The 17,564-nt window shown below is 40.2% G+C and overlaps 1 protein-coding gene across 1 annotated transcript in view; it reads left to right on the top strand.

Moving 5' to 3' along the window:
- The first annotated feature begins 241 nt into the window (after positions 1-241).
- schip1 (schwannomin interacting protein 1) overlaps positions 242-17,564 on the top strand; it is an 806,217-nt gene continuing 788,894 nt past the window's right edge. Inside the window, exon 1 of the mRNA XM_059651054.1 lies at positions 242-366. Within this exon, the coding sequence (XP_059507037.1) occupies positions 358-366 (9 nt within the window). The 5' untranslated portion in view covers positions 242-357. The remainder of the gene's footprint in view (positions 367-17,564) is intronic.

Genomic DNA, 17,564 nt, shown 5'->3' on the forward strand with positions numbered 1-17,564 from the left:
GATCTGCTGTTACGCTACTTGTAGAGAGGGATAAGAAGTGATTTAAATGTGCATTTAATGCGCTGGAAAGGCAACGCCGCGAACACTTTTTGAATGTTTAAACTGTGTGATGGATGCATTGCTCACGTTTCTGTGCAGTTGCTGGAGCGTGACCAGACCCCTGCGCTAAATCCAGCCTTCCAGTTTGCCCCCTCCCCAAACGCAATATAGTTCATTGTGTGTTTGCCTGGCCGTCTTACTGTCGGCGGGGGGGCTGCGTGCTTTCCCTCTGACGGATACCTACGGTGTGCAGAACTCCGACAGCTTCCCAGTCCGACACTGTGCACAGCACCGAGAGCTTCACTCCGAATCGCCAGCATGCGCCTGGTAATTGATTTCAATTCTCTACCTTTACCTTAGCAATAGATATAAAGCGTGTTCTATGATATGGGGAGCTGCGGTCTGGCGGTGTTTGAATTGGCTTGTTTAACTCGGCGAGGGGCAGCCAGCGTGGCCCGCTCCAAGGTGCAGCTTCTCGGGTAGAGCAGCCCGCTGAGCCCGGGCGGTGGCCGCCCGCACTGTCCACGCCCTCTTTTCCCCGGGTGGGTCACGGATTTTCGGGACCTCGGGGTGTCGCTCTGCCCTGTCCCTTTCCTCAGGTACCCTGCGGGGCAACAGTGGAGCTGCCTGGGGTCCCTCACCGCACACTCGGCTGTCTGGCCATGAGTCAGTGTGAATGATGAGAACTGACCCGTTAGTTTTTATTTGTGACCTGGGGGTCACCCACCTATAATTTCACCCCGGGGGAGGGGGGCTCCGAATTCATACAAAAGCCGGGAAGATCCCCCACCCTGTCTCTAAGATCAGTGACTATGCTGTGATTAACGTCACCGTTATCAGATGAAACACCCTAGGTCCTGTACTAACAAGCTCAGTTCATCTCAACATGTGTGGGCATCACGTTCCCTCTATTTTAATTGAAATGGCAACGGACAAATTTGACGAATACAATGCCCAAGTTGAAAGTTGAGCTCATCTCTTCACAGGTTGTCCGTTGCCAACCTATGCTATTGAGACGGGAAGAAAATCCTCCTCAGTTTGCGTAACTTGACATGAAGAGCCACCCCTGGCTCCTCGTCTCTAACCTACCCGAGTGTGAAGGGCTAAGGAGTCGGTGGGGGGAAGGGGGTAATTCTGGGTGGCACACGGGATATTTTGGAGCTCTTGAGCCGGCTACCACCGTATACAGCACTAATGATCTTCCCGGGATTAACGTGCCCTTTCGAGAATTCACCTGTTGAATTGTGTGAAAGTATTTGGGAAGATTCCAGTTCCCAGTGAGAGTTGTGTGTGTTTTGTACTGGGTATGATCTGAGATGTTATGACTCACGTCTGGAGCAGGTGGGACTTGAACCCAAGCCTCCTGTCTCAGAGGTAGGGACCCTTATAGAGGGGATGTCAGAGGCAGGTTCTTTACGCAGAGAGTTGTGAGAGCATGGAATGCGTTGCCAGCAGCAGTTGTGGAAGCAAGGACATTGGGGACATTTAAGAGACTGCTGGACATGTATATGGTCACAGAAATTTGAGGGTGCATCCATGAGGATCAATGGTCGGCACAACATTGTGGGCTGAAGGGCCTGTTCTGTGCTGTACTGTTCTATGTTCTATGTTCAATTGCACCAATCCAGCTTTCCAGTGAGGGTTCGATCCCTACAGGTTTATTTAATGCACCAGATTGTTGATCGTTAGCCAGTGTGTCATTGTTTGGCCCTGCTTGATTTAATATTTCAGATTACACCACAAAACCTTGTCTTGGTTTTTGGTCTTCCACCAGTCAGTTTGGGAATCCTACTCATGTACCCGCCACTCCATTAAAGTGAATAATCATTGCACAAAAATAACCAACTAGAACATTAAGTTGCCAGAAAAGTGCAACAAAGAGCATGCATAAGCAATACAGTGAGCAACACCACATGCCACAAGCTGGGAGTGCATTGCCACCGTCATCCCAACCACAGCATAGGTGAACAGTATAATTCAGTCTTTTGCAGTGCAGAATTTAATCAACATTGGTTTGATGCCCTGTGGCTCAATTCCCACTAATGGCTGAGGTCTAACATTTGGTTTCTGGGTAAGCTACCAACAGTTGCTTAGTTCTCAGTGTGTTCATAAGTTATATCTGTCATCAATATATTGCCAGTCAATGTGCATAATACCTTGCAACATGCCACTGTGATGTTTTAAACATTTCAGGCTGCATATTTTGTTTAATTCTGCTCTTGCACTAGACATTCTTCTCCCCTTGTGGCTAGGGGCACATAAAGCGGACAAGGTGCGTGTGCATGTTTGTTTCTATAGCATGATGTTCCTGAGAGCGGTCAGTATGCTGTCACCAGATGCTGCAGTTTCAGAGACGCCTCTCCATATAAAGTTGACTGACTAGGAGACTCTCCTGCTCTTACTGCCTGCCGCAGGCATATCAGAAAATAAATTACAGGACAACGATCAACCTGTTTTGCCTGCATTGCAGACACATCTTCATTGACCATCACCTTCTGAAGTGGGACTTACACTTAGAGTTTCTGGCTTATAGGCAGAGAAATTTGCACTTTACCACAAGACACTGGCATAGGCTTTAGCAAAGACATATGCTTGGCCTGAGCTTACTGTGCTTCTAGGTACCTATGTGCGAGGAAGAGGACTCCTTCTCTCTAAGTCTGTCCTTTTGTGGGAACATGGGAAGTTGTTCATTTTGGAGTGGAGAACAAAAAAAGTAGTATTGAAATGGGGAAAAAAAACTGCAGAAAGCTGCAACCCAACGGGACTTGGGGGTACTTGTGTGTGAAACGCAGACTGCAGCACATAGGCACAGTAGGTAGTCAGGAAGGCAAATGGAACAATGGTCTATATTTCAAGGAGGTTAGAATATGAGAGTCGGGAAATCTCACTGAACCGTACAAGGTGCTGATGAGACCACATCTGGACTACTTTGGGCAGTTTTGGCCCCCTTTGTTTAAGGCAATACAATATTTAATTGGAGGCAGTTCAGAGAGGGTTCACTAAGATAATCCCCAGTTTGGAGGGTTCTAAGTTCTGAGGAAGGGCCACCGGACATGAAACGCTAACTCTGATTTCTCTTCACTGATGCTGCCAGATCTGTTGAGCTTTTCCAGAGACTTCTGGTTTTGTCCTAGTATGGAGGGATTGTCTTAGGAGCAAAGGTTGAACTGTTTGGGACTCTACTCATTGGAGTTTAGAAGAATGAGAGGTGATCTCATTGAAACATATAGGATTCTTAAGGGGCTTGATAGGTTAAGCGCAGAGAGGATGCTTCCCCTCTTGGGAGAGTCAAGGACCAGTGGACATAGGCTTAGAATAAAGAGATGCCAATTTAAGACTGAGATGAGGATGAATTTCTTCTCAGAGGATTGAGAATCTTTGGAAGTCCTTGCCGCAGAGAGTTATGGAAGCAGTGTCATTGTGTATATTTCAGAGTGAGATAAGTTGATGCTTGATTAGTCATGGAATTAAGAATTATGGAGGAAGGGCAGGAAGGTGGATGTGAGGAATGTCAGATCAGGCATGATTCTATTGAAGGACAGAAATGGCCCAAGGGTCCGAATGGATTACTCCTGTTCCTACTTCTTATTGTCTTTTGTCAGCGTTGTCCATCTTAGCTTGGTCTCGAGGTTTGTACATGTGTTCTGAATCCCTTGCACATGTTGTATCACTGAACCATTTAGGCCAATTGCAATATAGTAGTCTGTAAGTGCTTTGTCATTTTGCTGTTGCTAAACGAATATGAGAAAGAATTAAATGCTGTTTCTTCCCTTCAACATGGACAAAAACAAATGCAAGCAAAGTTTCTTGTCGTCAGCAAACAGGATAGATGTTCATGAACTTTCAAGATGACTTTATGACCTGTGTAAAGCCATAATGCCACAGTTAGGGACATTGTCTTATTTTCTTTGAGAGGCTTTAGAGTGAGATAATTGTCAGGTTGATCTACTAATAAAATATGATTTGTAATGATAATTGTTAGATGATTTGGTGAAGTGTACCCGATTGTAGCATCGGGTGGTGTGATTATTTGTTATTATGTCAGTTCATTTTTAGGAACCAAACTTTATAAAGATCTAACCGAGAGTGATGGCTGCCTTACATGAATGTTTTTGAACAGCCACTAATCTGTTCTCCAGTTGGGTCCACCACATAAACTGTTCATAATTTCATCCAAACTGGAAATATCACTTGTGTACTTGGCATGTTAAAAGTTTGGAACGAGATTTCCATTTCAGTGGCATGAATATAGGGTGAAGATCTACTTTTAAATGCAGTGTAAAAATGAAGTTTCCACAACATAGTATGTATTTGCTAATGGTAGATTAATGATGTGTTATCTCTTTGGGCTGGTTGATGATGTGCTGGTAGGTAATTTATCACGTGATTGCAGCATAATCTGGCTGCAAGTGCTGAATTCTTTGCCTTTTTCAGAAACCGTATGGGCATCTTTGTGATATTTAATATGGTGTCTAGAAGGCATTATAAAGAGTGATTCTTCAGAAAACTGGAACTCCAAATGTATGCTGAAAATATATTTTGACCATTGCAACAAAATTTAACCAAGCTAAGTACTATGCAGTCCAGTAAATTGGTTGATGTAGGAATTGGAGTTCCCTCTGCTACATTCAGGTATGATCTTCTAGGAAATGTGTAAAGATATGTTGTTAAGTACAGTAAAGAAGGTTTCACTCTAGCTGAGCATTGCTGAATCTACTTAATGCAGATCCTGGAAGCTTACTTCGCAAAGGTTTTCATTGCTAGCAATAATATCATCAGCCAGTTAATATGCAGTATTTTCATCTGAATTTTCAGTTTTGTCAGGCTAATGGAGTACATACTGCAAAAATGGGTCCACAAATACTAATATTTTAATTTGCTCAAAATTTATAGCATATGTTAATTTTTCAGGGCAGTGCAATTTAGCTGGGCTGAACCTCATTTTAATATAATCTTATACAAAAATGCCAAAGATATATCACTTGATTATAAAATAATCTGTACTGTTGTTTTCTGGTTGGTGTCACTTTTGATCATCTTTTGTGATGCCTCATTTTGTTCAAGTTGTGTCAGGATACAAATTGACAATTTTTGCTACTTGACTTTACATGTATTCTATTTGTGCAAAATGACTCTTGTGATTTGAACTATTACATTTTAGAGTTTGCCATAATTATATTTGCCTGATTAGCCATTTATCCGAACTCTATCTCTATTTACCTCTTTGAATAATAATTCTATTTTTTATGTCTTTCGCATTAATTTTTACCTTTGTTTTATTCCAGATTGGTGAAATTTGGCTGTAAAGGTTTTTTTCCCCTATTTAATTATAATTATTTTTACCAGATATTTAAAAGAAAGTAATAATCCTCCTCTTATTCAATTGCCATCTGTTATTCCGGTTATTAAAGCTGAGTTGAGTTTCAAGGCTTTTGTCAAGACAGCTCTTGATTTGAAGCTTGTGGGCATCTCCAAAAGGCCTGAGAGAGTTCACAATGTTCCTCTTTGAGGAACCATCCAGTCTCTGTTTTGTACCTGCTGCTGTAGGAGGGCAGAAGTCATTGCAGCAAGAAAAACCTGAATTTGAATAACCAAAGAAATAGTCCGTTGCTGCATAAGTAAGCTGAGCTGTGATTCCCTATTCATGCTTACAAGCAGTGCTAACGTTTCACATCTTGAGACCCAAGAGGTTGGCCGTTGTTTTAATTCTTTTTGTTTGTAGGTTTTTTTAATAACGGTGAATGTCACAAATGTTTGCTGTGTTGTAATTTTATAATGTCTGGCTCTAAGAGCTTATTTTCTTCAAATTAGTTTCCAATATTCGTGTGATGAAACCAGAGTAATATCAGTTGTTAGGTTAGAATTGTTAAGTCTTCCGGGGTTTCATTATTGGAGTATAGTTTATTAGTATTGATCTTTTTCAGCCCTTTTGTCAAGTACTCCCCATTTCCCATGTCCTCTGTTGATCTGAATTTATCTAGTATTTATGTAGTACTTTATGCTTGAAAAAGGGCATCCAATGAACGGTACTGAATTTCTACACACACCATCGGTGAATGGGGGAAGGCACTAGACTGAAAACCAGGAGTGAAATGGGCTTATTTACATCTGTCTGACCAGGAATGGCTCCAATTTCAATCTCATTTCAACCTCAGAAGGTGCATATCTTTGCTTCCCAGAACCGGAATGAATGACATCATGTTTTTACAGCTCATTTTTAAGTACAGGGCAGTTACACGTCAAACATGCAATTGATAAATAAATAGGCAAAAGACCAATAAAAATAAGAAATAACAAGTGAATGAATATTTTTGAGTTTCTTGTGTTTGAGATAAATTGCATGCAAAATGTCTTTGTACATTGATCTATGTACTTTCAAATTCATGTGTTTGATAATGGTAGGCAAACCTTCATAGTTGGAAGGATACAGGTACTGATACATCTCTGAGGTAAGTAAACCTTTGAAAGTAAGCTTCATGATAGAAAGTGTGCTGCAGAGAGTCGCATACACCTTTAGCCTAGCAAACGATTCAGATACAGTAAGTGTGTAATAAATATTCTCAAGTGTATGAGCTAAAAATCTCAGAAAATTACCAGGAATTATGTCTCTCTATTGGCTTATATTGTTTCTAGTAATTTTAGGCTAATTTTAAGTATTTTTTAAGTTTAAAGTATTTTGGTGAGTGAGTCTAATAGAATTACATCACCAAGCACTTCCATATGAACCCTGCTGTGCTTTTCCTATTTTGTGGAACATGAGGTGAGGCCAACTATGAACGAACAAACAGGCTTCGTTTTTGCATGCATTTAATCAATAGAGTTAAAGTTTATAGAGAATTTCAATGAAATTCTTAATGCTGCTCAATGCATAAATTTGAAGAGGACAACTCATTGATCCAGTTTATGGGCTAAATTTTCTTTGTGGTCCAGCAAATCTCTGGAATTTGTTTATATTACCCTTGCGGAGATTCTCACCTGTCATTTCTGATTACAGTAATAGATTTCAAAATAGGCTAGAAGCCAAAACCTTGTCACTGAATCCTGTTTTTGCATGATCATTGGCCTGCCGATCAAGCCTGTTACCTTGACTCTCAAACCCCTCGTTCCTCCAGTATGACCTGTTTAGTTAAGATGCCATGCTACGCTCTGTGAGAAAAAGTTATTGTAGCGTAATAGCTAATTTTCCCCCAGGAATTTGATGATGCAAATGATTTGTTTCTGACTAGTGTGGCATGTGAAGAATACAATTTCTTGAAGTAACTTCATCTGGATCTAATCAACATTCCAAGATCAGGTACATTATGTCTATTTAATTTCTTGTGATCTGAATTTATTGCAACAACATCTCGATTAAAAAAGAACTGAAGCCTTTGAAAACAGTTGAATATTTTGAAATGTTGCACAATATACCATTTATTTTGAAAAAAACCTAAAGATGCACATTTGTGATATAGGCTTACCTACGGTGTAATTAGCAATGATTCCAGGTTAAAGCTACATCATTGCAGAAAATTTCACTGAAAGGTCCTTTGTTATTGAAATCAACTATCCACTGTCCGAGAAATACAAAAATAACAGCATGTTTCACATAATCGTCATGTAAATAAGAGGAACTCAATTATACTCGAAGGTTTTTAAAAATGTTTTGTGGAAGAACAATCAGGGCATATAAAAGCGATGTGGCTAATATACATTGAGTTCCGGTAGCACTGAACTGCTAAGCGCATTATGTATTATGTTGATGCCTGCTCAATAATTGTTACAGCTAGCTTGCTATCATTGGACAGGATATTGGTATTGGATAGTAAAGGCACCGAGAGCACATCTGTCATGTATGAAGCTCATAAAAACCTTGATAACATGCCAATGAAGGCTGAGCACATCCCAGTGCCTTTACAGAGCCTGAACAGTGCTACAGATGCTCAATATTTATCCCTCCTGTTGCATTTTTGTTCTTAAAATGTGCTGCTTTGGAAATTTCATTAGCAGCTGTTTGTTAGCAATTATTTACCACTTTTTTGCTGCATTGATGTTATGGGGCAGAGGGAAGTTAAATAAAATGTTGTCAAACTGTACCCTATTCAAAATCTGTGTCAGTTACCCAAGAAATTGCGCTGCTAGTAATAAGGATGTACATATCGTGCTGAACACTTCTTCAGATTTTCATGTTCTGAACAGGAAATGTAGCAATTAAAGCATTTAGGGCAGATGTTTACATTTTAAGGGATCACATAACACTGCACTTAGGGCATAATGTACATTTTAAAGGACCAAATGAGATCTGTTTGCAAAGATCTTGATTCTTGAGGCACTTAGCCCATTCACTTTGGCCAACTGGAGTATATGATGAATATGCAGTTGATTCTGATATAACGTGATTGTTTTGTCCTTATGCAATATCGCATTATAAGAAAATAACGCAATAACCACAACATTTAAAGTGATGGGGATGAAATCCCATTATAGCCAATACCAGTAGGGAAAGTTTGCATTGTACAAATAGCGTCCTATAATTCTTCAATCACGTTAAAACCAATTTGCGTTGAAGTAACATGTGTTATGTCAGAACTGACTGCATTTAAGAATGATGGTGCTTAAGGTAATGTTAAACTTTTACTGACACACAATTACAGTGACATTCAGCACAGAGTGAAATTGTTTGGGAGACCGAAAGCATTTGATGAAAACATGCTGCTAAGTTCAACATTGATAAGCATTTTGTTCCAAATCAAGAAGGTCAAAATTTGCATGGGATTAGAACAATTTCCCACTCTTTTTGGTTAGTAAGTTTGTATCGTTCCATTAACTAGGATATGTTGCATATGTTTATCTGGAAGAATATTTTAATACTTCTCCATCTTTCTCCTCTCTCTTTTAAAAGAATGACGACTTAATCTCTTATGGTTAGTGGTTTAACTGGCATTGATCATTCTCTGGTTGCTGACTCAAATGTCCATTGTCGAAATGCTGGATCCCTGGCTAGACTTTTCTTCCTTAACTTGGGGGCATGAGAGAAGTTAGCAAATAAAACAGAAGATTGTCGAGCTGCAAAGTTTTTAAACTATTCATGGGATCATTCCCTAAGCCATTGCGCTGGATTTTACATAGAAGGAATGTTGACCGGTCACCAGCTTTTGAAAGTGGATTCAAAATCTAAGTGGTCAGATAGCAGGACCAGACAGTGGGGTGGAGGATGCTAATGGTGGTAGCCAAATAATACAACAGTAGCTAGCCTTGTTGCATGACTGCCCTTACCAGCAGACAAGAATTGGTTGAAGCTATCATGAGGAGGTTATCTTAAAAACAAGACAGTGAAGCCATGGAAGTATTGAAGCCAGGATTTCTTCTTTCCACAGCATTGAAAATACTTTGGATTTTTGTACGTAGAAAACAACCATTAAACAATACCATTTCCTAAAAGATGGTATTGCAATGCAGATTTATTTTCTACATTCAGGCTCTCACACTTTGCTTTTTCTGTTCTTGGCATTTTCTGAAATTGTGTGTACGTGGGATGACAAATAGGTATTGAATAATAGATGTTGAAATGGATTAATTCACTGGGATTAGGACTGTGAACTGATTTGTAAATAATGTAACAACTTTGCATTTTGACACTGGGTACATTGACTGCTGCATGCCAATGCCAAAGAGGCTATTGAGGAATCTAATTTGTTAGCAGTAATAGTTTTTAACCTGGTAACAATCTCGTGTGGAGTTCAGAGATACCATAAAAAAAACAAGGCTCCTACTCCTTGTGACATTTGAAAATTGAGTTTTGAGCAAATGTTTGGTTTTCCATTCACTTTATTGTGGAAATAAAACTGAATGTTGTAGAATCTTCATGCACTTCAGAGTCAATATTTTGAGCATTTTGCACGGCTTTAATGGCTTGTCTATTTTTCCTCCCACCTGGTGCCTGAATTGGTGGTTCATTTGGTGATGTGGGAGCCATTGTACATACAGAATGAGAGGGGCTAAAGCGATTTTTAAACAAGGAAAAGGAAATTTCAAGGGAAACTACAAAGGAGATAAGGCAGTGTGATGAGTCTTTATTATCCCTTCACTCATCTGAGAGGGAAAGCAAATACAAGTGAGGCGAAAATGCATGGTCGCTTGAGAGTAAACTGGCAGACAGCAGGATAAAGAAACAGGACTGGATTGGCTAATTTAAATAGGGACGGAGCTGCATAAGTGATGAGAGTGAAGTTGGTAGAAAACAGATTTGGAAAGAGAAGGTGTAGGGCATGTAACAGGTGTGAGGAATGAGAAAAAAAGCATGAGAAGGATGCTTTTGGGGATGGTAAAAGAGTGTTCATGCCAAAATCTTCAATATGAAGCTTGCAGCTGTTGCTTCAACACATCGTTTTACCATCCACCCACCTAGAAGCAGAGAGAAAGACAGGTAGAGTAGCAGAAGAGGAATCAGAGTAAGGAATGGCCATGTAGAGTGAATAAAACTTAATAAGAGATGAAAAATTGAATGCTCATCACAGAGGTGGAAATTATGGGCTGTATTTATTGTTGACTGAGAAAACTGACTCCAATGAAACACTAAATGTTCAGATTTTCTTGGGTAAGCCATTCATTGATATAGAAGTAATTTTCCTCTTCACTTCGAGCCGTTGTGGATGGCCACAAAGGAAATGTGGGATTTCTCTACACACCCCAGTCATCACTGAGGTTGTTGGTTGCCCAGAGGAGAGAGATCTCTGGTACGTGTCACAGTCTTCTGTTAGCCCAGAGAGAAATGAGATGTTGTAGTGTAGATGGAAATCTGGAATCCATGACAGGGTGTCAGTGCCGATCTGGAGCTACTGCTGGAAATGGAGAGGAGTGAGGGTTTGCTTCCCGAAAAGTGGTAGATGGAGGTCACCTCATCGTGCAGCAGAAGTGCTTCCTTGTTCAGTTTCATCACTGTCTCGACCTTCAGTTCCGCTTCTTACCTCTTGCTGTTTCTGGGTGAACCATTTCCTTCCAGTGTTTCTCAATTCAAAAGGGCCACACGTCTTTGGAGGGCCAGGTAATGGAAAGCACAGCAGGCACCCCACAATCACCGAGACTCTTGCAAATAGGTAATGATTGACATTAAGAGTTTTGGGGTTAGATTGACGATGAGGCGGTGGGCCTTGTGGATGATGTCTGATGGTGTAAGTAGAAGGCCTTCCTATTGAAGTACCATCAAATTGGCTTGGTGGCCGCATGGATGGAATCAGTGGTGCTCTGTGCCTGGGACAATGCAGTGGTGGAGGTGAAACTTAATCTCCTCTGTCTCTTCAGCTCATGTCTATCAGTGAATGAAGGTGTCTATCCAACTTTGACAAAGTGGACTTTGGTGACCTGTGAGGTGCAGCAATGTTCAGCTCTTTTTGAGATGAAATTAAGATCCTCATACAATCCTTGAAAGAAACCTAAAGTGAAGAGGTTTGAAGCCATACTGAATTTGATGACTGATGTCAGGGCATAGTGACCAGTGCTGCAAAGTGCGGTGTTTTTGGTGACAAGGTCATAAATATTAGTGACCAGCAATCTTGGGAACCTTCTGGGTGGATGGCTGCCCAATTGTCTTTGGCTTCATTGCCCCTTGCATTTCCAACCCATAGTGTTAGGAGTGCTGGCCATCTTCAAAGCATAGGTTGTGCATTGTCATTCTCTGTACTACCTGTAACATCAAAGAAACTCCCTTACCAGGTTCTGAATTTGCTTTGGTCCCACTGATCTGCTTTATGTTAGAATGATGTCCTGGTGTTATCATGTCTAGCTCCCCAGTCTTGAACTGCCTGTCACTTTCTCAAAACGTGGCAAACCTGTCTGTCCTCATTTAAAATTAAAGGCTCCAGGCCTGATGAGCTTGTGCTGAATCTTTCAACAGTATTGACTACAAGTTAGAGGAGGTCAGGATTCCTGTCCTGTCCTCCATCCATGCCCATCATTATTACCTGCTGTGAGATGTTTTCTAGTGCCAATGAGGGTCCATTGCCCAAGTTCCTGTTTCCAGATAGTTGTGGGCCAGATATATGCAGCCACATGTTCTTCAACCTAGTTTATGTAGTATTATGGAAGATTTTATATGTGCATAAAAGCTGAGGTCTTTTAAGAGTTTATGTATCAAGGTTTGCCAATGCAAATATCTGTTTCACGTTCAATAATAATGTATCCATCAAGAGAAGGCAGGCCAGCCATTTCAAAACCCAATAGAAACCACTCCAGCACCAACAGTACTTGCTACTTGATCTGAAGATTCCAGATTTTCTGAAGCAATTAGACTAAAATTGAGGCCAGGATGTTTTTTTTTGTGTATGTGGAAGTGCTATCACATACAAGTAAGCAGCTTTTCACACCACCAAATGACCAATCTTCATGTATTGGCTACCACACTTATAGCATCTGTGTTTTCCAGTTTATTTATTTACATACAAACCCTCTTAAGAGCTCTGCAGAGCACCAAAGGTGAGGGAGACAGAGAGGGGGCTCAATCAAAATGGAAGTGGAAGGGGAGCTCAGGATGTTGAAACATGAAATTAAGAATGGGATTAGGCCATTTGGCCCTTTTGAGCCTGCTTCACTATTCAATATGACCATGGCTAATCATCCAACTCAGCGTCCTGTTCAATCTTTTGCCCCATATCTTGATTTCTTTAGTCCTAAAGCACTATACACCACCTTGATAATATGAAGCTTTCTGTGGCAGAGAATTCCACAGGCTTACGACTCTGGGTAGAAACTTTTCCTCATTACAATCATGAATGCCCCATCTGTATTCTTAGACAATGACCCCGGTTCTGGACTCCTGCTCATAGGGAACAGCCTGCCTGCGTTTACCCTGTCTAGTTCTGTTAGACTTTTATAGGTTTCTTCAAGATCCCATCTCATTCTTCTGAACGCAAGTGAACGTAGTCCTAACCAAAAAAAAACTGAAAGAATTGTGGATGCTGTAAATCTGGAACAAAAACATAGTTTCTGGAAAAGCTCAGCAAGTCTGGCAGCATCTGTGGAGGAGAAAACAGAGTTAATGTTTTGGGTCCGGTGACCATTCCTCAGAACTGATGGTGGCCACCATCAGTTCTGAGGAAGCGTCACCAGACCCAAAACATTAACTCTGTTTTCTCCTCTACAGATGCTGCCAGACTTGCTGAGCTTTTCCAGAAACTTTGTTTTTGTTCCATAGTCCTAACCAAACTGGTCTATCTGTAAATCCTACATCCCAAGATTAAGCCTGATAAATCTTTTGTTGCACTTGCTCCGTAGCCAGAAAATGCTTCCTTGGCGAAGGAGACCGAAACTACATGCACTCCGAGAGGTGTGGTCTCACCAAAATCCTGTCCAAATGCAACAAGACATTTCTGCTCCCGCACAGCAATCCTTTTTGCTGTGATGTCCAACATACCATTTGTAATTCACCTGCCTGCTTACTTTCAGAAATTGGTGTACAAAGGTACCCATATCATGTTGCAAGCCTCCGCCCACTTTTCAATCTATTGCCTGTCAGATAATCTGCTTCTGTGTTTTTACTACCACAATTGCATTAGTGTTATGTTGATTAAAATGTATGTTCCTGAAGAAATCGGTCAGATTACACACATTTATTGCTTCCTCCTATTCCCCTTGTTCTTTGTTTATTGGTTACTGATGCCTGATTTTATTTGTTGTTGGTTTCCGTACTAGTTTATTGATCCTTCAGGCAATACATTTTGTCTGGTTAATATTTGTATATTGCATTAGTGTGAATATATTATTTGAGCAATGAGGTAAGTTTTACATGTAAAGGCCTGATTGACATACTAAATGCAAGACCGTTTATTATAGCGATATATCTATTCTTGCTCTACTATGTTTATGTCTGCTTTAATTTTAATTTCTACTTTATTGTAATATTATTTGCCTATACTTGATTCTTTATGGAATATTTATTAAGTCAGTTCACTGGTTTTAACTGAAAGTTCTTCGTCCAAAATTTAGATGATACTTCAGAAATCTCTGTTCAAAATTGTATGCATAATCTGAATTATTTATGTACAACCTGCTGGGATAAAATCTTTGCTTGATTTGTAGCATTTAAATCCTTTTTCCTCAGTGCTTTGGAATATTTTGTTTTGTTGATTTGGATCCATGAGTTTAGAATATAAATGGGAAACACGGTAAACTATTTTCTCTTGTGCTTGGCATTGTTTTATTAAAAGGGTGCTTTATTTGATACTACTTTGAAATAAGTGTACATTTTCCTACAGTAAATAGTTTGTGAGAACAGATGCCTGGAGAGATGTGTCAGAAGTTATTTTGAAATATGTCAAAGAATTTCATCACTGATTACAGAGCTGTAGAGCAATAAAGGTTTCTATTCAATAAACTATGAAAACCCTCCATAGATTAAATTTTCAGTCGAACCCAAAAAATGAAATTGTAGCCATTTATTTTTGTTTTGATGTGTTATTGTAAATTAGCTTTGATCTTGTACATTCTAGTGGTGTTTGGAAAAGAATTAGTAGATGGAATTATGATTGCTCGTGGTCTGATCTTGCACAGTTCTAAAATCACTAATGTACCTTTCAGAAATAAACCAGGACAGGCTTTTCACTAGTTTTAGAGTAATTTAAAAATGGCTGATGATTCCAGGTTCCTATTTCCAATTCTGGCAAATTTGGGATAGGATAAGGGTACTTTCACACACGCTACTCCAGCTTGCCTTGCTGGTTCCAATGCAGGGTCGCCATTCAAACTTACCCTTCACCCACCCTCAACAATCTTTCTGAAGTAGGACTCTTTCTGTAAGAATATGTCATTCATGACATGTCCCAGGAGACTCGAACTGTGGGGATCGCTGGACTGAAATGGGTATCTAATTTAAAAAATCGGTGCCAGAGTCCTGGAGACCATTGGTTGACAGACCACCTGGTGGAGCTCAGGAGAAGCAGTTTCAGTAGCCTGCATTGTCTGTGAGCTGTAATGGTTTGCTTCAATAGTTGAGCCTATTATTAGTGATTTATATTCATTCATGGGAATTGGGCGTCATTGGCTAGGCCAGCATTTATTGCCCATCCCTAATCACCTAGGGGGAAATTAAGAGCCAGTGACATTGCTGTAGGTCTGAAAACCCATGTAGGTCAGACCAGGTATGGATGGTAGATTTCCTCCCCTGCAGGACATTAGTGAACCAGATGGGTTTTTATGAAAATTGACAGTCAGGGCCATCATTAAGCCAGCAACTTTCCCATTTTTTTCAAAAGTTGAACTCAAATTTTACCATCTGCCATGGTGGGACTTGGAGGCATGTACCCAGAGCATTGCCAGTGGTTCAGGATGACTTGATCAGTTACATTGCCTTTTCTCAACTGCCTCCTGCTCAGCTCCTGAGGTCAGTTCATGATGAACAGTGGGTGAGTGGCTGGGAGAGGCAGAGGGAAATGTGACGATAAGTGGGAGAGGTGTGGGTGGTGGGGTGAGGGTTTGCGGGCCTGACCCTCATCACTGCAACTGGTCTGATATCCCAGTGAAGGAGGTTAGTGTTCTAGCTCTGCTGTACTGCCCATCACCTTTTTGGTTCTTTGGATCTGCCTCTGAAGGGCCCAACACCATCACAGAGCAGGATAAGTCAGATTTAACATTTCCCACCCCCTTCCACTTCCTCCATGAAAGCCCAGCTGCAAGTTTTGTATCTGTACATCAGTCTTCAGTTGAAATGTTTGTTCGGCTGAAGGTTGTGAATTTTGATTTGAATATTTAATTTGTGTTAGAGTACAGCTTGTTAAAATGGAATGGATTGTACTATAGATAACTCTGGCTTCTTCATGGTACTGTGATTATGTATATTTCATTTGTTAGATAATTGGGAGTAGGCAAGTGGTTCATCATTACCATTCTATCCTCAGATAAAGTTTTTGTACCTACTGTGATCATTCATGAAATACTGAACACAATGCACTTTATAAAACCCTGCATATCTTTAAGCGACAGCCTTCAAGGATGACTGATAATTGCTTTTCTTTATTGGAAGATGGGATGATTGTCAGTGCTGTCAAGCTTTGTGAACTGGAACTTGAGCAGCAACAGTAGAGTTGTATATGACAGCTAATGTGCTCTTCTGCAGTTGCTTTCTATGCATTGCACTCCACTGCTTGCCATCTGGTGACAGGCCGTTTATTTCATTGCTTTCACCATGCTTCATAATTTCATTTCTCCACTTTTTATAATTGTGTCCCTGTAGATATTACTTTGGCTGAAAACTAATTTTTTTGAAAAAGATGAGCAGACTTCCTACATTTTTGTTCACAGTAACGTAGAGGAATTGCTGTTCCATGACAGGAGTGCCATGCTACATAGTGCATCATGAAAGGGCATGTTTATCTCTGGATAGCCTTTCCGTAAGAAATAACAAGTGAAAGTGCTGCTAACAAAAAGAGTTTGCATTTTTTTATACTTGTTTATGTTTGCAAAATGCCCCAAGTTACTTTTGGAGAGTGTTGTCAAACACAAAATTGATACCAAGGTGCGCAAGTACGTTTTAGGACAGGTGACCAAGACAGATAAGATGTTTTGGCCTTTCCCTTCAAAACTCACCTGGAGTGAAGCAGAACTCAATAAGATTTACATGTTGTAATTCTGCATGCAGCGTGGGTAGATAATTGTGTGGGGCAAATGCTTTGTTTTTTGCTATTTATTCCTTGCAGCCATGTATCGACCTGGAGTGGTAGCTCGTAAAATTACCCCTTTGATGTTTTACACTGGAAAATATCATCTACAAGCAGGCACCTTCAATAGGTTAGATGTGGAGGTGCCGGTGTGGGATTGGGGTGGGCAAAGTCAGAAATCACAGGATACCAGGTTATAGTCCAACAGGTTTATTTGAAAGTGCAAGCTTTTAGAGCCTCAGTCTTTCAGGTGTTAGTGAGAGAGGTAGTAGAAGACACAGAATTTATAAGTAAAAGATCAAAGGGTCATACCATTGATGATATACTAAACAAACTTAAGATGGTGTCAAATCTGTTAGGAACACCTAACCTGCATTGTCTGAGCTAAAATGTCACCTGTTTACATGATAAAGCCTTTAGTTCACTCAGGACCATGACTTGAAAGAACTTTGGGGATTTACATATCCATGTTAATCAGTTCAAACCTTCTAAGTGATTGTAGATTTAACAGCATCTTTGGTTTTGTTTAGTACATCCTCATCAATGGTGTGACCCTTTGGTCTTTTACTTATAAATTCTGTGTCTGATACCACCTCTCTCACTGACACCAGAAGAAGGACTGAGGCTCCAAAAGCTTGTGTTTTCAAATAAACCTGTTGGACTATAACCTGGTGTTTATGTGATTCCTGACTTAAATAGGCAAAGCATGATGTCTATGATTGTTTCCTTCTCATCATAAAAAAATTACATATTAAACAAAGATTTTACACTCTTTCTTTCTTTTTATTTCTTTTTATTTACCTGTTTAAGTACATCTGAAATGCTTGAAATTCTTTTTCTTGGCATTGGCAAAGCATCTAACTTTTTCACAGGGAAGTACATCAGAAAAGCTTCAGGCAA

This window comes from Stegostoma tigrinum, chromosome 14 (assembly GCF_030684315.1).
Source record: "Stegostoma tigrinum isolate sSteTig4 chromosome 14, sSteTig4.hap1, whole genome shotgun sequence".
In the NCBI taxonomy this organism is placed as follows: Eukaryota; Metazoa; Chordata; class Chondrichthyes; order Orectolobiformes; family Stegostomatidae; genus Stegostoma; species Stegostoma tigrinum.